The following is a 26,214-nucleotide window of genomic DNA, read 5'->3' on the forward strand; positions in this document are numbered from 1 at the left end:
AACTATGTTCCCACACATATATGCCATAGTGCTACACTGAATTCCACTCCAAGATTCTACTGCTCTTAACTTTGCCCCCACAGACCCTGTCATATTTCAATCATCATGTATCTGTCATCTCCACCACCCCTGACTATCGACCACCCCAGGGTTGCAATTGTAATATTTATTTATAAAAGAATAAAATGGTGTGTGTGTGTGTGTGTGTGTGTGTGTGTGAGAGAGAGAGAGAGAGAGAGAGAGAGAGAGAGAGAGAGAGAGAGAGACGGTGCGCAAGCGGTGCCCATATGGACTGCATGTGCCTCGGCCGCTCTACAGCTGGGGGAAGGCAAGGACCATCTTGTCACACACACCCCCCCCCCAGAGTGGAACCCGGACCGGACTGTCCCCTCCGCAGGCTGTTCTTAAGAAAGCTGTAGCATCCTGGTGGAAATCACAATAGCGCTCAGAAAAGCCACACTCTCTAGTCTTCAGTGTGTGGTGGTGGATGGTAGTAATTGTGGAAGAAACTTTACTCTTTCATAAGGCCCAAGCTATTTCTCTCTTACCAAAAACAGCATGAACTAAGTTCTGAGCAGCCCTTCAGATCAGAGGACAGATTGGAGTGTACACAGCCACTATCTTGTTGGCAGATGAAGTAATGGGATAGGGTTGGCTGCCTCTCACAGATTCAACTCTGTGGCTGAAGGAGAGAACAAGGCAATGTTTTTGTTTGCCAGCACTGGAGTGGGGAAGAAGGTTGACTTGCTCCCTACAGTTACAGACCCAACAACAACAACAACAACAGGGAAGACAGACAGTAACATCCCAATTTCGTAAAGACTGAATGCGCTTAGGAATGAAAGGGTTACCCAATCCTTACTATGAAGCTGAGCCCTGAAGTTCTTCCGGCTCATTGACAGAACACATCCAGATGTAACAAAATACATTTTAAAAATGTTTCATAGACAAGATTAAAAGGAGTGGGGGAGAGATCAAGGAGTTTATAAGCAGAAGGGGCATCATATGGGCTGAATCAGGAGGTGACTTTGGCAAGGAAGATGTTTTTCAGATCCTGGGAGCAGGAGGCACTAAGAGAGAGTCTTTACAGGAATACCACAATGTTCTCAGGGAGAGAGACAGTTTCTGACAACATGAGTATCTCAACAATTCTATTCTCATTTGCCTTCCTACTTGCCAAATGTGTTGGTTTTGGGGAAACTGCCATATTGCACAATATAACAGATAGTTTGTTTATAAAGATATCCCAGTTTCCCATTGGTGCAATCCAGAAGAAAGCTGCCATATGGTTCTGTTGATTTACCCTATTCGGCTTCCCAAGATGCTCCAAGGATTTGTCCTTGGAGGAATTCAGTTTCATTTTAAACCTCTTGCTGATTTTGATGGAATTAAAAATTCATCCAATAATTTGTTCATGTTAAAATCAATTAAAATGTTCCTTTTTCAAACTTTATTCACTCTTTCACAATCCATGCTCTGTGGGGCAAAGCATGGGTATATAGCAACACAATCTCTTATTATTAATTGTTTATTATGAATTGTTCTACAACAAGTGTAAGGAATCAGTGGCCCTCCTGATGCTGCTGAACCCCAGCTCCTATCATCCCCAGCTAGCATGGCCAATGGGCAGGCATACTGGGAATGGCAGTTCAACAGAATCTGGGAGGCCACAGGTTTCCCATCTCTGTTTTATGAGTTATTATTCCATCTTGGTCTTTGCCTGCCATCACTTTGCCAATCATCTTCAACCCCTCTAGTGCCGAGCTTGTGTGGTAGTGTGCCTGCCAGTTTGGAAACAAAACAGGACCATCCAAAGGCAAGTTAGTGGTTTCTACTTTCTCCGGAGACCAAGTATGAGTGTTCCAGGTTTTGCCCTCACTAGACCCCCATTCTCTCCAATCAGGTTTTGACCCAATCTGCACAATTGCCTAGAGGAAAAGCACAAGGGAAGTACAATATGCTGCTCCATCTCCTCATTCTTGTCATTGCTAGCAAGTTCAAAGAGGCTGCAGAGCTTTGCCAGCCAAGTTCAGGGAACACACATCTCCCTTGCTTCAAAGGGTTGGGAGTTTCCCTGAGCTGTGTCCTATCTTAGCTCACTGGAGACTCTTTTTAGAGTGGGGTGGGGAGCCATTAGGGCTTTCAAATAGTTCTGATATGGATTAAAAAGAAGGAAATTTTGAGGAGCAGTTGGAAACATACTGATAGAGAGACCAGGAAAGGGGGCAAGGAAATGAAGGGAATGTATTATTTTCCACCCCTCCCTCTCAATTCCTTGCAGGGTCCACACCTTCCTATGTGTAAGATGTATAGGGAAATCATTAAGTTTTCATCACATTTTCTTCTGCCATGGAACCGAAAGGTAGTGTAAACGTGTTTCTTCCCATGGGGTCTTATCCAGGTACTGGACAGATCCAGGGCTGCTTACCTTCAGCCAGGTGAAGTGCCTTCAAACCTTGCCCTGGATCCTTTCATTATCAATTTTATTATAGCAGTAACCAAATTAGTAGACACTCTGATGATGTATTGAAAACACATCATTCAGATGAATGCAGGCGAAATGTCAATAAATCAGAACAAAAGCACCCAGGAATTTTGGCAGAGCGGAAGATGTTTATTGCTAACTATCGATTCTGGCTAATCGCGCAGTTGGCAATTGCTAGACTCCCCTTCTTCTAGACATAGGTCAGATTTTCCAAATTAATGTTTGTGTCAAACATTTTTACATTTCATTTCTCTTTTCATTACTTGTCACCAACTTTACTGCTCTGACTATTTGTTCTCTATGGTTATTTCAGTTCTTCACAGGGAGTGTGGAGACAGGAACTACCTTTTGTGACGACATCTTTGCTTCTTTTGGAAGACTACAAGGCAGCCATGGTTCGGCTAAAATCGGGGTGGGTGGGAAATCCCGCCTATTCTGTCACTGGGCCATTTTTTCATCTATCAATTAAACAATTTCTAGGACAGGCACACATCAAATATAATATCCTTTTTTCTCATTACACCTGATTTTAGCTAAAAGGCAGAGAAACCTTTTCTCCCATTGAAACCTTCAGGCATGCCTGTTACTAGGGGGACTTAGCCAACACTATGCCAATATACGAACACAGGACATGATAAATGAAATTAGCAAAAGGAAAACCCATTTATGCGCATGATTCCATAGGCGTGAGTGCAGTTGAAGCAAAACAGATCCATTAATATAATGCCTCAGGAGCAGAAAAGAAATTAAAAACAAATTGTACACAAATGTTCTAAGAAAAACAAATCAAGATGCACCCCCACCCCCCAATGCTCAAGAGGGATGCAATAAAAAAAGTGCAGCCCTGAAGAATAGCTAGACTAGTAACTATGAGTGTGGAGTAATCTATCTCCATTTTAAGAGGTGGGGGAGAGTCCATATTATAGCTGCTGCAACGTTTTTTCCTCAAGCAAATATTGAACAATCCAGGATACAGGCAACATAAATGTAATTGGCGGTTGTATAATAGTCTACCTTTTCTTTGAGATCCGCACATATTTCCTGTTGTTTTCTTCTATTATTAGCCAACATAATTTCTGTCTCATGAGCAGCACAAGCTTCTGCGAGAGTCATTACTGCCTTCAGTAAAAAAGCTTTCCTAGCCTCGACCCAGTTGAACATCAAAGCTCTCCACTGATTCCTAGTAAAATGGTAGTGGTCCCAAGCTCTTTCGTGAGCAACCTAGAAATAATAATAAAGGGAAGTCAGGATTATTTTCACCCATATGAAGTAAATCTTTATTCTGAGGTAACTTCAAATAATCATTACAAATGAAAGTATTAGAAGCAAAAATGAAAATTATCTGTGCCCCTGCCATTGAAAACAGCAGAGTACCCTGTCAGGAGTTTCAAGTGCTTGTAGGACTGGCTGATTTGGGCTCGCCAGGGCTGTGCTAAGGAAACTAGCAGGCCAAAGATACGTTTAATAAAAGGTTCCATTCTCAGGTTGGCAAAGGGATGAGAAAAGAGCTACGCACAGAGAACGGAGAGAAAGAATCACCAAAAGACCTCACAATAAGCACTTCTTCTCTTCCCAGAGTAATCTCAGGGATCAATACAATTAGTCGTAAAAAACAAACAAACTATAAACACAAACTGTGTCACTTTGTAAGAGGAAAAAGCTCAGGCAAAATGCAGCAACAATGTAATGTGACAGCAACTGGTTCGGGAGTAAAAGAGGCCTTAGATGGCAATGAAATTCTCTTGGATTGTCTTGAAGGGGAGGCATTACGTGAACATTTCATTGTTCAGAAATGATTTGATGCTGTTGTGATTTGCTATGAGCTCACAGAGAGAGTTAGGATATAAATCAAAGTCCATACACATAAATTAAGTACCACCTATAATTACAAGGGTCGTAAAATAGCATTGCTGATAGAAATGGAGTCTTATCCTACAATTAAGTCATATTATAAATCATTAATGAAACAAATGGCTATTATGCTGGGCAATTCATATTTCTAAATTTGCTAAAATTCCACTAGACCTGGGTTGGGGAAACCGTGGTTCTTCAGGTGCTGAACTACAAATCCCATCAGCCCTGTCCATTGGCTATGCTGCTTGGGCCTGAAGGAGAGCCACAAGTTCCCTATTCCTGTAACATATGATGGTTAAGATCTATAGTGCCAGGCAGAGAGCAGGATGTTCAAAGGATTCCTTTCTGATTGCAAGCCCCTGTGCTCCTCCTCATCCTGGAAGTTGGGTGATGCAATGCAAGGATCTGCAGATGGACAAGGACAGTGTGGAAGTCCCAATGCATATGGGGAAGTTGTATAGCCAGCATAACAGGAAGGGGAAAGCTAGGGGAGCCTGTTTATCCCCTTCCTTGAACTTCCTTGCAAGTAGGCACATTGCATCTTAAAACTATCCAGTAGTCATTGCCATCACCACCCCTCTCAACACTTACAGCCCCCAGGTGGGAAGGAATCCTGGGCAAGTACTAAAGGACCTCAAGATCACACTGGGTTCCCTTTGCCCTCCTTGGGGGTGCAGGAAACTTGCTTTTCTCCACTAAGATCTCTCTCTGTTTACAAGGGCTAGCTAGTTATTAGAATCCCACCCCAAGTATCTTCTCAATATCTTAAATATTACAAGTAGTCCACCTTCACATGAAGCCAGCAGCACTGCCCTGTGTGGGCCCTGTTTCATTAAACGTTACTTCTTTGTCATTTTTAATTTGCAGAGAATGTTACATCAATACCTATTGAGCAAAAGGGGTGTGTGAGTGTACTGAGAACCATGCGTGCAAATTCATCATCTTATATGACAAGGACAAATCATGCCTGCAAATTATATCACAAAAGTTGTGGGAAATGGCTACACATGCAATTAAAATCAAAAGGAAATGAGACGCAGAGGATGCTGAAGATGCTTTTAAGATGGGGTATCATCTGGTCTACGGCCAGAAAAGGCAACCAGAACAGGCCCACTGACTCATTGGATCCCAGACTTTGAGTACACAAGCTTCTTCAGATCCTAGTTCAACAAAAAAATCTTGAATTCTTGGATTATTACAACAACCTTGCAACGCCTTCATTCATTCCTTCAATTTCATAAATACACACACACACACACAAACAAACAAACAAACATATATATATATATAATGGTATTCATAATGTTGAAAGATTATGGGTGGTCACTGTACACGGGAAATTAGGACTCTCTCTGTAGATTGCAAAATATTTACAGCAACAATCCAATACACTAACATGGTTAAGTAGCCATTATGTGACTTTATATTGGGTGCCACATTTTATGCTACCAGAATGGCAGTTGCTTTCTACCGGTAGTATATATAGGCTATTTTTATCAGACATATACAAAAATCCACCTCCACAGAAAACATGCTAAATCAAACACACATTACAATACTGAAATAAGTTGCAAGACGATTTGAGCATGTAACATCAATCTTGGCGTGACTGCACAGGCTGCCAAATTGGTTCCTGGGCCCTATTCAAAGTGCTGGTTTTGACCTATAAAGTCTTAAATTGTTCAGGAACACAATACCTCAAGGACCACCTCTCCTCTTATGAACCAACCCGGACCCTGAATTTATCATCTGAGGCCCATCTTCGTGTAACTTCTCTATGAGACGTCCAAAGGGTGACAACACGAGAACGGGCCTTTTCTGCAGTGGCTCCTCCGCTTGTGGAATGCTCTCCTCAGAGAGGCCCGCTTGGTGCCTTCATTACAAATATTTAGGGGCCTGGCAATAACTTTCCTCTATAACCAGGTCTTTGGCCTTTAACCCTCTGTGGTCTTTCAGAAGTGGGATGTTTTTAATGTTGTGAACTGCCCTGAGATCTATGGATAAGGGTGGTATGCAAATTAAATAAATAAATAAATTTGTGTGTGTGTGTGTGTGTGTGTGTACTTCTCTTTCCTTTTGGTTTTAATGCATCTATGTGGGGTGTTTATTGTATGGTTGGTTGGTTGGTTGGTTGGTTGGTTGGTTGGTTGGAAGTTGCTATGGGTTGCCCTGGGCAAGATTATGCTAACAAATTTAATAAATAATAATAATAACAACTAAACGATCAGTGCTACCACTTACGAGATCTTCCCTAGACTTGTGAGGTAGATGTTTCTGCAGCATATCCAAGTAAAGAGTTCTTCTGCCTTGCATGTCACGAGGGTACTGACTAATGATCACCTGATAAACCCAAAGATCTTCTTCACTCCACTGGAAATTGCTGTGAATTAGAAGAGAACGAAATCAAGCACAATCTGAACCTGAATGCTATTATGTCAGTACACTTCAGTGTGAAGTGACTGGTACAAATGCATTCTGGACTGGGCCATGGATCTTTGTAAGTGAAACATACTTAACATTTCAAGAGCAGTGGTGAAAATTTGAAAGCAGGTCCCGCTCCGCTCAATACAAGCATAGCTTTATCTGTTCTGGGGGGGACAGTTCTGCAAGTATTTCATGTGGTGGTTTGAAAAACTAGATGTGGAGAGTGCCTATTGATTAGTGCCTCTGTTATCACCAACACCCATCCTTCCTCCCCCAACCCTTGTGCAGTTTTATTTTTAAAGGAGATGATGAATAACCCACCTGAAGCATGTGGGGAGGGACAAGACCCAAAGCTGTGCCAGTGTGACAAAGCTTGCCCCACACACTATGGCCTCTGTTAAGTAACATCAAAACAAGAGGGGTTCTTTTAGCACTGTGATCTGGGCTTCCTTATTTTTTAAGGATCACAGAAATATAATCTCCCAACAGTGCTTACTATTCAACCACAAAAGCGGAGTTCAACAACAAAACAAACTTCCATGGCCAAACTGCCCTAACACATACTAGCTCAGAGGAAAACAAGCACTGATATAACAAAGGAAACAGCCTGCAGCCAAATAAAACAAAGAATGCTGTATCTAGGAAGGCCTCTGGATACAGAGAGCATCCGCTTTCCCCTGCCATTCCAGGAATTATTGCAAGAGTTACACCCCTTGCAATAGTCACATTTTCAAATAACTCTGTTGCATAAAAGCAAGCAGGAACAGCAAAACAAAATGGAACACACAGCATGAAGAACATTGGCTTCATTTTTATTAAACCTGTCCAGTCTTTAGAGACATTTGCTTTTTTCCCCCAAGTCAACTTTTAATTTTTGAGTCAGTGCACAGAAGCAGATTACCCAGTGCAACTGCCCCACCTCTGGCATCATTCCATACCCCTAGGGGGTGACTGGAACTTATAGACAGAATGTAGACCTGATTCATATGGTTTTTAAATCGATTATAAAAACTAAGGATATACAAGATCAGGCGTTTGAGTACTGAACTCTATGTATAAGTCCTATTTGCATTTTCCACTTAACATGTGATTTCAAGAAAAGCCCAGAGGAAGAGCCATCTGGGCACAATCCTGCTCATAAACCATGCACAGCCTCCACACAATTTGAGGCAGGCTTGATTAAAGTGATCAGGTTTTACTAGAACCTTCCTAGTCTGCTGATGGAAGACGAATGCACATTCCAAGCAATTTCCCAGAACCTCTTGCTATGACAGTCTATTCTTCAATCCGGAAGAAAACACCAATGGAATGAATGGTTTACTTCCACTAAAAGCCATTTCAGATCAGGGTGTAAGTTATGCTCCCAGTTTTCACACAGCGTCTCATCTTAGTCCACCCTATCTTTGTAACTGCAGACCACAAAATTCTAGCTTGCATACTATCTATTGGTGATATCTTCTAACTTCTCATTGGAAGAAGTCTAGATTTGGACCATTTTACAATGATGGCAGCCCAAACTGCTCTCCTCAAAGCCACTTCCTCTTTCATTTCCAACTTCTGCTTCTGGAAATCAGTAATCCTTATAATAGTGGGAGCCATCATTTACAGAAAGTGAAAAGATTTTCAGTAAGGAAGAAAAATATTTTTGAGCTGGAAAGCTGAAGTAGGCACAAAATGAAGGACTTCAAATCCAGCCACAGCATGCAAGTTATGCACAGTCTGATCCTATGCACAATTGGTCAAAACGAAGTCCAGCTGTGTTCAATGAGGCTTATTTTGAGGCAAGCACAGAGAGGACTGCAGCCTGGGGTTATAACACAGAAGCATAAAGATGCGAAGACAGCATTCAGATTAAATGTAAAACAATGGGGCAAACATAACACAAGGGTGCAATTATGATGGTAGGAAGGTTGCCAGAACAGTGTACAGTTTATATGAATCACTCTATATAACATAAAACTTATATATATGAGTTTATTTAACAAAAACCTAACAAAAACTTAAGCTTTGTTTCATATTAGAAAAGAAGCACTTAAAAATATATAGGTCCTTATGCAGGCCGACAACCTATGTCACAGTTCAATTAAAGCAACAGCAGCGGGCACATATTATGCTGATACTGTGCGGTTAATGGGGTCACAGATACCCAAGGGTTACGGATAACTTTCCTCCACTTGCCTTTAATTGTTCTCTACATTAGGGACTTTATGGGCCTTTTCAGGCACTGTGCTAACCTCTCGTTTAGCATTATGTGAAGAAGCTTTGGGCCTGCAGGCTCCCCACTCCTTTAATACAGCTGCAAAGGGAGATTGGAACTTTTCACTTCTGCTTTGAAACTAACCAGGCACCTGTATGTACAAACTCAGGGAACTCTGAAGGTGGGGAGGTGGTAGATTGGGATATACTGGTAAAAAACAAATTTCTTTGCTCAGAAGCACCTGGGTACTTGATTCTAAGTGTACAGAAGACACCCACGCCTTTTCTAGTTCCTGGCTCTGACTGGTGGATCTCAAGATTCTAGTAAAAAACCAAGGATGTTTGTGAACAAGATAGTACCATACCGGTAAATCCTAGCTTGATCCTGGTTTGTTTGAACTAACCAGTGTTTCTCAAAGTTCAGATGTAACAGGAACCCCAGGGTTGTTTAAAAGCACAAGTGAAAGCTTCCAATCTCTTCCTTACAGTTGCACAGGGACAGGGAAAGCACATGACCCCAAGGCATAGCTGTCAAGTTCTCCCCTTTTTTAAGGGAAATTCCCTTATGCTGAAAAGGTTTCCACACGAGAAAAGGGAAAAATCGACAGCTATGCCCCAAGGCTCATTTTGTTTATGCATACAGTGCTAAACCAGGGGTAGGCAACCAAAGGCCCATGGGCCGGATTCGGCTCAATCACCTTCTCAATCCTGCCCATGGACGGTCCGGGAATCAGCATGTTTTTATATGAGTAGAATGTGTCCTTTTATTTAAAATGCATCTCTAGGTTATTTGTGGGACCTGCCTGGTGTTTTTACATGAGTAGAATGTGTGCTTTTTATTTAAAATGCATCTCTGGGTTATTTGTGGGGCATAGGAATTCGTTCATTTATTCCCCCCAAAATATAGTCCGGCCCACCACATGGTCTGAGGGATGGTGGACTGGCCCACAGCTGAAAAAGGTTGCTGACCCCTGTGCTAAACCATGTGTTAGTGTCTGAACTGGCCTTACATTGTATAGCTCTGGGTCCAGCTGTATTCTTTTTGTGGGCCTGAAGGGTTCAACATGTTCTCTGCTTCATCCAGACATCTAAAGAGTCTTATTGAGAGCTGAATTACAAAAAATAGTCTCATCACCTTTCTAGCATATAGCAGAATATCTAACCCAGATTAATTTCTACAATGTGCAATGAAAAATATTCAAAATCTTTTAAGATAATGTGAATTTCTGATCTGTTGGATATTGAATTTGGAGAAATCACAACTGTAACTTTTTAAAGAACATACACCAGTGCCTCGATAAGGTAAAAAGTAAAGGACCCCTGGACGGCTAAATCCAGTCAAAGGTGACTATGGGGTGCAGTGCTCATGTCGCTTTCAGCCCGAGGGAGCCGGCATTTGTCCACAGACAGCTTTCCAGATCATGTGGCCAGCATGACTAAACTGCTACTGGCAAATGGAGGACTGTGACAAGTGCGACAGTCCACAGAAACACTGTTTACCTTCCCGCCGCAGCGGTACCTATTTATCTACTTGCACTGGTATGCTTTTGAACTGCTAGGTTGGCAGAAGCTGGGGCAAAGCAACAAGAGCTCACCCCGTCACGTGGATTCAAACTGCCGACCTTCTAATTGGCAAGCTGAAATGGCTCAGTGGTTTAGATCACAGCGCCACCCGCGTCCCCAGTGCCTAGACAGCCACAGCACTGTAGTACATCATGAGAGGATGATGTAATATAAATGAAAATAAATTATCCCTAGGATCATTTCTATCCTAAGGTACTTTTTACAATCCTTTTTTATTTTAAGCTAGGTATTTGATGTCTGGATTTTGTCTGGGAACAAAAGAAAAGAAAAAAAAGTAAGGAAAGGCTGTTCTTCATTACTGATCCAGCAAAAAGGATTTGATAACAAATTATCTTCCAAATATTAAGTATTAGATGGTGCTCAGACATAAGACAACAACACGTACAATGATTGAGAAACTGTATGTCCTTATAGCCTATTGTCTTGGCATTTGTTCATAATGACTAGAATGCATGCTCTGATTAGAACCATTTTTTCTCCAGAGGTTTCCATTAAAGAGAAAATGTGTGATCCTCCCTCCCCTTTCCAGCATGCACAGCACTTCTCTGTCTCTGACCTTATGAGTGCATCATTGTTGGTAAGATGCACAGCTTTCCCTTTGTAAAGGTTTGGCAAGTCATTGCTGCTGTCACCTCGGCCCTCAGTCTACACAGTTGTCTGCTGTGTTTGCTACCAATGGGCAATGTAAGAATGCAGTGGTGGCTTATTTGTTTTCTGCTTTGCAAAAGTAATGCCACATTGATGAAGAAGTTCTTTCTTTCTTTCTTTCTTTCTTTCTTTCTTTCTTTCTTTCTTTCTTTCTTTCTTTCTTTCTTTTTGAGAACCATCAAATGAAACACCAAAGAAAGTGGGAAGGCCACAAAAGAAGTCAGTCAATTAGAACACAAAGGTGACGCCATTGGAGCAGAGCAGCCTTTAAAGAATAAAAATAGAGTTTCTGTTTTCTGTTCAGAGAGCCATCAAAAGACATACACTTAAGTTCAGCTCCCTTCAGTCTAGATTCATTTTCTTCACAAAGTATTCAATACACAGAGAGACCAAATAGAACAGGCCATAGGCCAGGGCTAACTTCAAGACAACAAAATACAATCCATCCAAAAGACAGGCTAAAACCAGTTCCTACAGAACTCAAGACATTTAAAGGACTAGAACCACAGTTCCATGCCCCCAATAAGGCCTGCCTTCAACAACAGGAAAGAGGGGTACATAAGATAGAGGTACATAAATGGAGCACAGTGGTAGACCTCCTGCTTGCAAGCACGAGGACCCTGGCTTAATCTCCAGATGGAGCTGCCATAAAGTATTGAGAGGCTCTTCCAGTCAATGTAATTGATAAGAACTAGATCAATGGTCCGACTCAGTTTAAATCAGCTTCTTAAATAGACTGGCATAACAGAGGGCACAGAATATCTAGACAGTGTATCATTAGCCAAGGAACTAACCAGAGCACACTTATTCAGAGGGAATACAAGGAACCACAACAAAGGCAGGACACTCAAAAGATCCAGGGAAGAGAAAGCAAAGTACTTGTCTACTATGAAAACTGACTAACAATGCCATCCTAACCCCTGATTAGCACACTGCTGGAGGTGAGAGGAGTATCCTTCCATTGAACTTCACTGGGCTCCATTCTGAGAAGCCCCTGCTATGCCTACTGAAAGTACACGTGGTTGAGAAGCCACCAACAGGATTACCACCAGCTGTAGTCTGCACAGGACCCCAAAATGGGGCATTACAGAAGGAGGGTGGAGCAGAGCCAGCCATTGATCTGCTGTATCCAAAGCTGCTCTGTTCTGCTTGAGAAGCTAGATCTGGGCCCTTTGTTGAACCAGTTTAAAGAAGGGGGCGAACCGCCATCTTCCATGTTGGCTGGTCTGAGTGGTAAGGCTTCAGATGCAATAGTGGCCTTGCTCTGTTGAGTGACATGTATCTAACTCTGGAATCACTAATATTGATGTCCCAAATGCAAGCGCTTGTTTTCAGTTTTCAGCCTTCAAAATTTGCAATTCTTCAAATTTTGCAATGTAGTTCTCCACTCAAGTAATGTACAGAAAAATGCGTACAGTGGTACCTCAGGTTACAAACGCTTCAGGTTACAAACTCCGCTAACCCAGAAATAGTACCTCAGGTTAAGAACTTTGCTTCAGGATGAGAACAGAAATCGTGGCATGGCAGCAGCAGGAGGTCCCATTAGCTAAAGTGGTACCTCAGGTTAAGAACAGTTTCAGGTTAAGAATGGACCTCCGGAACAAATCAAGTTCTTAACCACAGGTACCTATATTAAAGTGTGCATAGAAATGCATATATCAGTGGATATGCATACAAAATGTGTTATGTAGAGAAAATATAAATATATGGGGAAATATGCTTTGTGTGTATTATACCAAATTACATACAAAATGTGCACATTAGGAGAAATTTGTACTAAAATGCTGACAAATTTTCATGAGAACTTTAAAAAATGCTAACTTATGCAGAAAGGTGGAGGAATGAACTTAAGATTGGAAATGAGAGAAACTGAAATTGAGAAATTGGCCCAAACCTAGTGGTGATAGAACATATTTGACATCCCTAAGTCTAATTTTTAAATAAAGTCTAAAAATATTTAAAATAGAATAAACATACAAATGTCAGGTGCACAGCTTTTTAAAATACTTGGAAAATCAAAGCTCAAAGTAAATCAAAGTAGCCGAAAGGAATAGGAAAATATTCTGCTATGGCAGTTTTCACATACTCTCACTTTAAAACTGAACGTATCAACCTAAAGGGCAGGTCTAATGGCTCTCCAAAGCGAGAGGCTTTACAGGAGCTTCTTTTCAGATCATAATACCAGAAAGCAATATATCTTCCTGGACATAAAGTGCACCGAGAATCATAGCAGTTTCTTTAATTACATTTTAATATATCAAGTGACAGTATTAATTGGGAGCAGATTTAGTGTCAACGCTGAAATGTAATTTGGATCCATACACAATTATAGCTCATCGTAATTTTTTTTTAAAGCATGCATCTCAAACCACTGCCAACCCTTTGTTGTCCTCATTGGTTTTAGAGGTTTTCTATTCCAGGGAGTCGTTTGCATAGCCATTGAATGGTGCAGATTGTTATCATTTTTTCAGTATTTGTTATCTAGCCTAAAGCATAGGTCTACTCTTAATGGTGTTGGAGCAGGCTGAGTATTACACCTGAGAAAAGAATCTTTTTGGCCATCCACCCCCTCTTCTCATCCTTGCTGGAGAGGGGACATGTCAGGATGAAGGTTGGTGGTGACTTTCACCAGGGCTTCCTCAAACCTGGTACAGGCCTCAACAAGTGATGTAAGTAGTGAAACAGTTCAGTCTGAAACTAGGTTCTCCACATCCAACCTAGATCACATTACAAAGCTAAACACAGTACTCCCAGACACTTGCTAAAGGAAAACTTGCTATTCTCCTCTGCAAAGGCCTTCAAGCCTGCTTTAAACATACAGTGGTACCTCTACTTACGAATTTAATGTGTTCCAAACGCACATTTGTAAGTAGAAAAAAAATTGTAAGTCGAATCCCATAGGAATGCATTGGGAGAAAAAATTCGTAAGTAGAAAAAATCCTATCTAAAAATTCGTAAGTAGAAAAAATCCTATCTAAACCGCATCCAAGATGGCGGACGGAGCTCCATTCGTAAGTAGAAACATTTGTAAGTAGAGTTATTCGTAAGTAGAGGTACTACTGTATCATGGATGCACACACACACTCCTCCCCCACTGATTTTTCCTTACAAGCGCCCCTCATCCTTTACCATCTGGGCAAATACAGGTTTGGGACCTCAGTTTTGCCACATAACAAGCAGTTCTGCTTAGGGATAGGTAGACGGGTAAGTCCAGTCCATGTTGCTTCCCATGTGTCCATTCACAAGTCCAATCTGTTCCCTTTTCATATTATTCTGATTTCTTTTCTCTCTTTCTTAAAAACACACATTTAAGTAGGTATTTTCTTGCATTTGCTGAATTACAACCAACATCATTCCTGGTCATTGGACATGCCTGCTGGGGCTTATGGGAGTTACCATTCAGAAACATCTGGGAGTTCTCCACTCTCAGCTTATTTGGTAGCCTTGTTTCTCGGTCACTACCCTGAGCTGCTTGGCTAAGGGGAAAGATCCAAAAGAAAGAAATGTAGTGTGAAGCTACATTTTAGTAGTGTTAGTAGGGCATTCTTTTCACATCCATCTTTAGGATGTGTTTATTTGTTTATAAATGCTGAGCTTCTATATGCTGACTGCAAACTGTCCTGAATCAGGCTAATCCCCATTAAGAATCAAAACGAGAAAGTGCTACCTTAAATAACATGATCTATGTACACACATTGGGAGTTAACCAAAACACCACCACACCAAAAATGTGTTTCAAATATGAAACTTGGCACTTACTTAGATAGAACATAGCTCTCATTTTTCCATTACGGAAAAAAATAATCTACCACCATTATTTGGTTTCAGAACTGAAGCTTGGCAGTGTGCCTATACACAAACACCCGCAGGCAGCTGCTTTATATTTCCTCTGAATCAGATTTACCCCAAGCTAATCCCTGGCTTTACACCCTCTAAAGAACATAAAAACCTCCTATGGGAAGTGACCCTCCCCAGACTGTAATCCCCTGCTACCCTCTATAATAGGTAGGACAATGTAAATTTGATGAACCGTTTCAATGAATTTGCAGCCAGACAAACTGCAACAATAACTCCAACTGAGATGTCAGCTTCCCCATATGTCAACCGTGTCATTGTTGATTGCTGTACCAGAAACAGCTAGTTATTGAACTGGTACAGTAGAATTCCTTGACACAGCCCTGAGTTCAAAGTACTTTAGAAGAGGTATGAATAATTTGGAAGCAGCTTAGATACCAGAGACATCATTTATTACACTGATTTTTTTCCAGAACAGTGATGTCAACAGTGGGCTGATTAAATTGATCATACCTCAGCTAAATAAGCACTGATATGAATGTGCCTAATGAGGGGCATGTTGCCCCCTTTGCTCCTCCTTTTGTGATGGAAGTAAACAAACCAGGATTTCCCCCCCCCCCAATTAACTATTGTTTCTCATTTCGTTGGAACCAGCTTTGGAACCAGACAGGATATTAAGCTATGGCTTGAAGTTGACTTAATATTCCAGTTTGTTTGGAAGCCATTAACCATAGTTTCCTGGTTTGGGAAAATGGGAAACTATAGTTAATGGCAAGTTTCTGGGCTTGTTTGCATGCTCAGACCAAAAGAAGAACAAGAGGCTGTGTGTGCAGCCAAAAGGCTCATTCCTATCTCAGCATATTAAGCCAATGTATGATCATCCAAACACAGCCATCTGTTGACATAGGTTAGTTGCCAACGAAAATTTGGCTTCAAGAGCATAGTCGGTAGCATACTACAAAAAATTTGGTCTTATCCTATGTGCGGCTGTATCTCAGCGTTTTGCCCTGGCATTATGATTTAGGCCTACTCTGCTTTGGAGGAAGAGCAGCTGCAGCAGCACTATTGCAATAATGCTGTGAAGAAGCCCTAGCAGAAGGGACTTACATGGTTTGGAAAATTCATGGGAAGAAGTGGGGGCAGGGCTGGGCAAGGACTTTGTAGAAAACCGTCAATTGCTGCCCCCCAAAACCACATGCCCAGCACTCTTTTGTGTGTGTGCATGTTCCCCAATCCAGAAAAGAGAATTTGTTTTTGTGTTATCTTTTCTGCCTGCAAGGTTTAATGGTGATGCACTATGTCTATTACTTACATTTGGCTGTAAATGCAGGATGTTTGATCAAATTGCAAGCCTAGAGGTACCAGAAGACAGCACACCTCAGGCAAAAAGGTTTTTATCACCCCAAAGGTTTTATTATATTTTTACTACCATGGGGACACCAGTTGTGTTTTCTCATCCAAGGCATGAAAATGTATTCAGCCTTCTGTACTGTAGTGAAATGACAAGAGCCCTTCATTTTTGATATTTTGTGTAATCGGCAACACAGTCCTCTCTGAAAATCAAAGGACATCTCTTGTGGACAGAATGGAGAATCTAAGTAGTCACCCACCCTAAGACCTAAATTTTTAAAAGTCTAAAGTGCTATTTAGTCCTACTCAAGCTTTTGTTCTCAGGGTTAAATAATCAAGCTAAAGGGGAAAGAAATTATGAGTATGTGAACCCTGTCCTGAAACCTGACATTCAACCCCTGGATGGTTAAGTCCAGTCAAAGGTGACTATGGGGTGCAGTGCTCATCTTGCTTTTCAGGCTGAGGGAGCCGGCGTTTGTCCACAGACAGCTTTCCAGGTCATGTGGCCAGCATGACTAAACCACTTCTGGCACAATGGAACACTGTGAGAGCACGAAAACGCCGTTTGCCTCCCTGTCTTCCTATTTATCTACTTGCACTGGTATGATTTCGAACTGCTAGGTTGGCAGGAGCTGGGACAGAGCAACGAGAGCTAACCCTGCTGCGTGGATTTGAACTGCCAACCTTCTGATTGGCTCAGTGGTTTTGACCACAGCACCACCCGCTTCATCCCCATCATCACTCACTGATTTCCGAAATCATGTCTGGAAGTTACACAGGGAGAGCAAGTTTCCCTCTGCAGTCACATTCCATCTCATGGAAGGCAACAGAGATAGTGACAGGGGGCAAAGCTAGTAACCCCCACTCTTACCCTCCCTCCCTTAATCCAGGGAGGACTGTGTTGCACATTAAAAGCAGCAGCAAAAATGGTGTGTGGGTGTGTGTATGCTGAAGTTTCAACTTTTTGCCTCTTATTGTAATGGGTGAAGCACCTCTGTCTCCTACACAGTTTTATTCTATTAGGATATTTTAAAAATACTAATTAAATCACAGTTGAGTGGCTTTTCCACCAGATTAGACTTGGTGCTTTTTATGTCTGACACAGCTTCTCTCTGATTGCAACAGCATCAATTACTCTAAGCAGAATATCATACTCCTTAGCACTATATACTGCTGGTCTTAATGTTATTATCATTACTATTTTGCATTGATATCCATGCAAAACATCTACCAAAATTGCCATCCTATTTACTTTAAAATATATCCTGTCAATTTCAGCTGAACTTCCTCTATTTCAATTGAGGCAGCAATCCTATTCTCACTTACTTGGGGGGTAAGACCCACTGGAATAGACATGTATAGGTTTGCAAGGCTGTAATCCTAAATATACTTTCCCCTTCATGCCAAGTGAGACTTATTTCCAAGTAATGTACAGGACTGCACTTTTTAATATTCTATTATGTGATGCAATACATAACAGTGCTTTTGTTGTTGTCGTCACAGTACTTAAAAAAGGAGTACACCCAGTGCTTTTTTCAGGGGGTACTCAATGGTACACCTCTTTTGATGTTGATAAAAAGTGTGGCACTTGCTTTATGGTGAGTACCGACACCTATTTTTCTTTTTAAAAAGCACTGAATACACCCCCCAAATCCATCCACTGTATTTGGTATTGGTTTTTTCCCCACTTCTGAAGAAAAATACAGTATGTACTGGAAACCCAGCCAGATGGGAGGGGTATAAATACCGTAATAAAGTAATAGTAGTAGTAGTAGTAGCAGCAGCAGCAGCGGTAGTAGCTGTTTAGAATTCCTATAAAAAACCCAAGTCAGACTGGAGATCTTCAGGAGCTGCTTTTGCAAGTTAAGCTAATCTATGATGACTTCATAATCAGATACTGTAGATACGGTTTTAATTTTGTTTGGCGCTTAACAACTTCCTATGCTTGCTCAAAATCTTCATAAGTTTGTTTTGTTTTGTTTTGTTTTAAGGTTTACTCTGGCTTTTACAAGATGTATGGCTGGGAGACAAAACCTATATGAAACAATTTTTTCGGGAAAATATTTAACATGATAGGTATAAGGCATATTTTAAAAACCCATGAAGCGAACTTTGCCCTGTGTCTGGTGTTTCTTTTCCTTTTTCCACAGCTCCTGTTCACTAACATTTGAAGCAAAGATCTCCCCAATTCCCAAAATATATTTCTTTTTCTTGCGGCAGCTTTCCTTCTGGCAACTTTCAACAGTGACAGAAGCAATGGAATTTCTACATGAAAGCTATAGTGATGTTTTTCCATTGTGTGGATAGCGCAATTAGTAGCTACATGGCACTGGACTTCATGGCATCTGAGTAGAGTCAATGAGTTTTCTGTGCGCTTTTGGTTCCTGTTTGAGAGAGACAATATTGGTTTTGTTGAGCTTCTTAACTGGTGCATCCTCTAAGTCAGCAGTGGGGAAATCTGTGATCTTCCAGATGCTGCAGGCCCACTCTTCCTCACCAGGCCTCCCAAACTGCTTCTTCTTATGCAGTGTGTTTGTGTGTGTGTGTCACAGAGAGACAGAGGTAGAACAGAGGGTGTTGTGACTGCAATACGGTGAGCCTGGGGGATGGGGGGACCTAGCAGTGAAGCTCTGAAGGAGAAAACCAGGCATGGAGGCATCCAGGGGGAGGAAACTGAAATGGATGAAACCAAAAATGAACAGAATTATGAAAAGGGGAAAGAATTTTTTTAAAAGTAAAGAGACGGACAGGCCACTACAAGTGATCAGATCTAACTTGTGCTGATGGAGGGAGTCAAAACAGAGATGGGAGTGAAGTGTGTGTGTGTGTGTGTGTGTGTGTACGCACGTTGTGCAGTTCTGCAATGTTGTGCACTTTGCCAATGTTTAACTCTGATCCACTAGCATACAGTCCCTGGCCGATTATCCTGGAAGGAATGGGACTCTTAGCAAAAGAAAGTTTTCCCTGCCCTTGCTCTAAGCCTTCCATGACACCAGGAACATTCACAACCCAGTCCTCTGCTTCACCGTGCAGTGACAGCACGTGAAGTGACATAATGGTTCCAGCACTTATACACAAGGAAACAATGCCTTCCCTTGTTGCGTTTCTGGGATGTGACAGTAACAAGCATGCCGTTTTTTACATCCCGGTTTTGTGTGTGATACTGTACAGCCAAGGCGTCATTTGTAGGAAAGAAATTTACAGTGGAATTACAGAGGTTAAGGAAGGGATGTGAAAGCATACAAAGAGGGTAAGCACATGAAGCTGTCTTACACAGGCAGACCACTAGTTCACCAGCCTTCCCCAATCTAATACATTCCAGAGATTATGACCTACAACTCACACCACCCCAGCCAATGTGGCTAGCAGTCAGGGATTATGGTAACTGTACTCCAAAATATTTAGAGGGCACCATGTTGGAGAAGTCTGGTTGATTCCAAAGGTTTGTGAGTTTTTAAAGTCTGATTACATAAAAGAACAAACCAGAGGCCATATATACATGATTTTGAGGTCAAGCATTATGACTGTGATGGAAGATGTCAAGCATATTACATTGATTGAACACACCAAATATTTAGATAGTAAACTGAAAGGGCTTGAACATTTATTGCCATATCATGAAGAAATATTGGAATGTCCTAGGCACTTATTTGAAGACTAAGTGTTCTTCTTAGGACCCTTTTATGGATACAGCCATGCAGAAATTGTTAATGTCACAATTGCCCTCTTGTCTAAGTGGATAAAAAATGCTTTAGTACACAAAAGGCACATGGGATGCATGACTAGAGGCTTTGGTGATGCTCCTAAGGTAGTATAAAGACTCATTTTAGGTGCAAGCCAGCATGCTTTAATTGTTCCAGCAGTCAACTGGTATGCATGTAGGCTATGAAAAAGAACATATTAGAAAACGGGATTTCAAGCTGTTAATTCAATTCATTCTTCATGTTAAAAGGTAAAGGGACCCCTGACCATTAGGTCCAGTCGTGACCGACTCTGGGGTTGCGCGCTCATCTCGCATTATTGGCCGAGGGAGCCGGCGTATAGCTTCCAGGTCATGTGGCCAGCATGACAAAGCCGCTTCTGGCAAACCAGAGCAGCACATGGAAACGCCGTTTACCTTCCCGCTGTAGCGGTTCCTATTTATCTACTTGCATTTTGACGTGCTTTCGAACTGTTAGGTTGGCAGGAGCTGGGACCAAGCAACGGGAGCTCACCCCGTCACAGGGATTCGAACCGCCGACCTTCTGATCAGCAAGCCCTAGGCTCAGTGGTTTAATCACAGCGCCACCTGGGTCCCATTCTTCATGTTGGGGATTATCAAATGCCACCATTCAAAAGGCCACAGAAGTAGTCCTGTTTGTACAACATCAATATAAAAATGTACTCGCAGTTCATATTTGTATTCCAGAAATAGGAGACTGGGGTAGTAGAAATGACAAACTTGCCTAATATTAAAAAGTTATTTGAACTATTATGGTTCAAGTCCCTGAATTTGTGACAGCAACTAAGTCACACTACATTGGATTAGGCTTTTTCCATCATGCCTGCCTCTCTGCATATAAACACAGGATCGTAAAACTGAGAAGACTGCACTTCTTAGTGCAAAGATGCAAAGGTGTAGATTTAATAGTTGTACAGTGGTACCTCGCTAGATGAATGCCTCGCGCAATGAAAAACTCACTAGACGAAAGCGTCTTGCAATGTTTTTGGTGACTCGCAAGACAAAGTTTTCAATGGCCGCACTTCGCAAGACAAAGTTTTTCGGCGGTCTTTTTTTGTTTTTGTTTTGCCGCGGCAACCCGCGCTTAGCAAGACGAAATTATCGCTAGATGAAGCGACTCGCGGCACGAATTAATTTCGTCTTGCGAGGCACCACTGTATGAGCAACTGATGCAGATTTCTACAAGTAAAATAGTAATAATAATAATTTCAGTATGAATTAGCATATTTACAAAAGCAGGTGTGGAATGAAAGCATTGCATTCATAGCAAACACAAAGGCATTTATCACAGACCATACTTCTGGTGATTTAACCCTCTTGAATATTTCGCTTATTGTTTGAGACAAGGCATTTTAGAAAGAGACAGTTCTCTCAGCTGTGCAAACAGTTACTGACTATTTAATCCCCTAGAGCTGGGCAGAAAGTCAACTATGCATTGTGTTGAACAAAAGAAAAGTAATGTAAATGCGACCCCCCTATCAGAAGACTTCAATACCCAAACCTTTTGCCTAGCCCTTGAAGAAACACAACATCAGATTCTATTACCTTGATATGACTTTTAAGTCTTGATCAATCTCTTGGAACTTCAACCAATATTCATCTGCCAGTTTGTGAAATTCTGTCAACACTGAAGCCTTCAAATCAGGATACGGGCATTCCAAGGCCAATAACTGTGGTGGAATCTCGCAAAAAAGTGCAGGCCTCTCTTCTGAAGAACATGCCAATGCCTACAATAAAAATCAGAAGTCATTAACCAGTAAATTTGGTAGAGTTCTTGTTCATGCAATAAAATTCAAACAAATGAATGTCTTCATATTCTTACTTCATTGGTGCATTCTTCAAGCTCTCGTTCCAAAGCTTCTTTCTCCAGGTTAAGTTTTTTCAAAACTACTTTCTGTTGTTCCTTCACAAATGCAACCTGATTTTGTGAAATATTGTGATATAAAAGCATCATTGTGGCTGGCATTTCTCACTACTTCATACATTCCATTTTTATTCTCCCACCAACCCACTTCAATAAGCTCAGGAAGCTTCTCCCCACCAGCTTTATCTTCACCGTGAGGATCTGCCTCACTTGCCATGCAGATCAGGTTGTGTGTGTTTATATGACTGGCCCAAGGTCAGCTACTGAGCTTTCTGGCAGTGTGGGGATCTGAAGCTGGCCCTCCCAAGGCCCCAGGTCAACACTCTAGCCACCATCCAGACTGGCTCTCCCCAATGGCATAATTCTGTTTAACAGGTTCTGCATTCCTATCTGCAGAACAAGAAAATATGGACATAGGTGACACAAGCAAACAAACAAACCTGTTCCAACACTGCATCTGGGTTAAATTGATATTCTGGGCTTTGGTGGTTGGCCTGCCATTCCAACAGGCGGTACCTTAAATCTTCCCTAAGCTGCCAAATAGGTTGTACTGTGTTTGCTTGGAATGTTTCCAGATCCTTTGACAACTGATACTCTACAATAAATTAAATACAAATTAGGAATGTTGCTTGTGTTTAAGACAATTAATTATTTGTGTGCCTTTTCCAGCAAATTAATTATCTTAATTAAAAAACAACAACAGGCTTGTCAAATAATAAAACAGAGTGAGCACAGTATTCCTGCCTATCCATCTCCTTTTGGTAATCCTGCGGATGGCCATTGGAAGAGGACTCCATCACTCAAAGCTTGTCCAAGTCTCTGTTTGCCACACCGCTTTTCCCCAGGAAAACCCATGGCTGACTGATGAATTGAACCAAATGGCAATTGGGTTTTTTGCAGATTGCTGCTTGTTCTGATTCAGTGGTAAAGAGAGTGTTTTCCAGGGGCATGCTGTGGGGTAAACACAAAACTACTCGGACCCATGCACGGCTGCCGACTTCCAACCCACCAAAGCGAAAGAAATAGCTTGTGTGCACACGCAAGCGTCATTTCCGGTGTACTTCCGGGTCGGAGGAGGCTTCTGCACATGCACACAAGCTATTTCCGGTGCTTTCCAGGTTGGGAGTGTGCCAGAAATAGCGTTTGTGCATGCGCATGGGCACGCACAGCCACGCGCTCCCCCACCCTCCGGCCCGCCACACAATTGGCGCGGCGGGCATCCGGCCCAAAGCCGGGTACGTTTGGGGACCCCTGCTTTAGTGAGATTTCTGGATTGTAGGAGGTTGGACTAGATAACCCTCAGGATCCCTTCCAACTCTATAATTCTATGATTCTATGAGAAACAGCACTAGAGATGTAGTTTCCCTTAGTTTTTGGCTCGCCTACCCTCTCAACTCCACAGTTATGAGTAACCCAGCCAGATGGGAGGGGTATTAATAATAATAATAATAATTTGTTATTATTATTATTATTATTATTATTATTATTATTATTATTATTAAAAAAGACATCTCATCACAGCCAGGGTTTGTTTTTTTCTGTCCAAGCAAAAGCACCCAGGATGACAAACTGAATGGGTTTGGAGGTGACAAAACCTTCCATCTCATAATATTAAGTTACATTATTCATGTGCAATTTTACTTTGAATCCATCAGCATATAAATATTTATAAAGACCTGGCTTAATCAAGAAATAATATGAGAAAGTACTTACTGAAGCCCCACAAGTCCAAAAGCCATTCACTTCCTTCATCAAAGAAGTTTTGTAGTTCAGATTCTAGTTTTTTCCTAAAATGAAGAATTTTGGTTCAGACAGACTCATTTCCTGCATATCCACAGACCAAACAGAAGAAAAAAAGCCAAGGCCAGTCATTCACTTAAATGCAACTTCAAGAAAGTGAACTGAAATATTCACCAATGGATTCCCAGGAACTAGAATAGTATTTCTCAAGTGAAACAGTTCATTTAGTCCACCTAAAATGTTTTCAGTACAGTATTTCCAGTGCCAATACCACTTTTTGTACACTGTATCCACCCCCAAAGTTCTCTTTCTCCCTTATTCTTTGAATTGTTTTGGGGTGGGGGCTGAATTATTTCTAGGCCTTATGCCTTCGCCTTACGCCTTGGCCATAATGCTTCTTCTGTATTCACTCCCCATTTTGCTATGCCTTTCGTACACCAGAATCCTGGTACAAAATGCAACAAACCCATATTTGACTCAATCTGGGCCCCTATTGCCAGGTGCACATCTATATTTCATCCTAGTATCTAACTCCTAACTTCTCACATCTAGTATCTTCACTTGTCCTGTATCAACTACCCAGCTTCAACCTCCTGGCTGAAATGGAAGAACATTACCACCTTCTCGCATCCTCTAGCGCCTCCTTTCTTGCCTCGGTACTGAATCAGACCATCCAAAGATTCAATCTAGGTTGTGAAAAGCCTTGTCTGTGCTCAAGTTCCCTTACATGACTTATCAAAAGATGTGTAGGAGCAGTTATAGGACTGAAATGTCAAGGATCCTGTCTCTCTCCTGAACAATATGTTTTGGGAGCAATACAATCTTCTGGCTTATGTTCACTTTCTAGGCTTTTCTGCTCCCCGTCCCACCATAAATCAGTTTTGTTCTCTAGAAGTCTCTTCAGGTGGGAAATCTATCTATAGCCTACTACTATGAACTGCAAGAAGTCTCACTTCCTAGTTCTCAGAATGACCTCGGCCAGCCCAATCTGCTGCTGCAATTTCCAGCACCAACCTGTGCTCAAGTCCATTCTCATATACTGGTGACCCTGTCCTTCGGAAGCATAACATGCTACCCAGGTCCCTCCTTCTCCAAAAGTCATTTCCACTTTTCCGGCTCCTCACAATATCACAGGAACATCGCTGTGGTTGCAGCATTCTATTGCTCTCAACAGTGGTAGACTATTTGCTACAGCAGCCATCCTGTCTCCGTATCCCAATATGTGGTGTCAATCCATTTACTGTCCAGAAGTGGTATGCAAATCAGATCTTCCATCTCCCCTCCCCTACTAATTCTGACATGACAAGATATTTCCATTTGGTATGTTTTCAGAAGGCTAAAATTCACCAACCATTATATGCTCAATTATCTTTTAACAGATACCTGTTAAGCTATGCCTGCTGCACCTTAGCCTTGTACTATCAATTTCTGAATTGCTTGATCAAACTTTCTTACCGGCTTCTATGCAGTCTTTTGTGCTCTGGCCACCACGCTTGGTTATGCCGCTTCTGCAGCATTTGTTCTTTGTTGATTTTTGAAGCGTGTTCAGTCTTTTTAATCTAGGTAGAATTTTTTTATTTAAATATAAGTATAATAATTTTATAATTTTATATAAATATAATATGAGTTCTGCGGCCCTCTAAAATTGTTTCTTCAAAGACAAGGCTCTGGTTGCTCCTGTAGGTAAATGGCTCATGAATAATCAGAACCACAGTTAAATTAAAAGGAAATTTGTTCTAGAAACAAAGGCCATTTATACACTGCCCCACTCTACCTCATGCTGTACCAGCTGCTGCTCTCAGCTTTGCAAATCCAGCCACCAGCTGCCATTCAAGTGTAACACAAAACTCGCAAATGTTAGTAATCTAGTCCACTATTTATGTGTAGAAACCAAGAAAGTAATAAGTTACCTGTTCACTCACCACCAATTTATGTTTATTTCAAAGAAAGCCAAAATATTATTTTTAAAGTGCCTATAAATATACCAACATGGTATGTCTTCCAACCAAACACCTAGAACAGTGTAACAAAACAAAACCCAGCAAGTAACCAATAACTAAGCGGTCATGGGTTATAACAGCCTTATCCAACCTTGAGCATTCCAAAGGTTTTGGACTACAGCTCCCATCATCCCTGACTATTGGTCATGATGCCTGGGGCTGATGGGAGTTTTAAGGTCAACATCATCTTTGGGCACCAGGTTGGGGAAAGCTGGCTTAAATATTTCCAGCTTTTCTTTTGGCTCAAATCAAATCAAAACTATAAATCGGGATCCCATCTATAAATTTGCACTTTGACATTTACTGCATGTTAATGGTATAAGTGTGGTTCTGCTGTTTAAACCAAAACCACTGCTTATAATTATTATTATCTAGTTATCTGTTTTATTCCTCTCTTCCTTGGAAATTTATTTTTTGATATTTTATTATATTATGCCAGCTCCTTTCCCCTTGGAAACATCATGTGGAAGCGTGTTACTCGGGAAATATGTGGTAATGCATTTGGCATTCAGACCTGTCTATGGGGTGGGAAGCACCATGTAGAGATTGTGCA

The 26,214-nt window shown here is 41.5% G+C and overlaps 1 protein-coding gene across 5 annotated transcripts in view; it reads right to left on the reverse strand.

The window, feature by feature from the left end:
• CCDC148 (coiled-coil domain containing 148) overlaps positions 1-26,214 on the reverse strand; it is a 103,039-nt gene that overhangs the window by 37,343 nt on the left and 39,482 nt on the right. For 4 of the 5 annotated variants that reach the window (XM_035132036.2, XM_035132025.2, XM_060280036.1 and 1 more), the window contains exons 4-10: positions 25,117-25,220; positions 23,635-23,708; positions 22,362-22,516; positions 21,880-21,975; positions 21,603-21,784; positions 6,581-6,719; positions 3,500-3,706 (exon numbers count right to left, since the gene is read on the reverse strand). In XM_035132036.2, coding sequence (XP_034987927.1) covers positions 3,500-3,706; positions 6,581-6,719; positions 21,603-21,784; positions 21,880-21,975; positions 22,362-22,516; positions 23,635-23,708; positions 25,117-25,220 — 957 coding nt within the window. Of the gene's footprint in view, positions 1-3,499; positions 3,707-6,580; positions 6,720-21,602; positions 21,785-21,879; positions 21,976-22,361; positions 22,517-23,634; positions 23,709-25,116; positions 25,221-26,214 lie in introns of those variants that run through there. The other variant, XM_060280037.1, reaches the window with a different exon arrangement.

This window comes from Zootoca vivipara, chromosome 1, assembly GCF_963506605.1.
Source record: "Zootoca vivipara chromosome 1, rZooViv1.1, whole genome shotgun sequence".
NCBI classification, from domain to species: domain Eukaryota; kingdom Metazoa; phylum Chordata; class Lepidosauria; order Squamata; family Lacertidae; genus Zootoca; species Zootoca vivipara.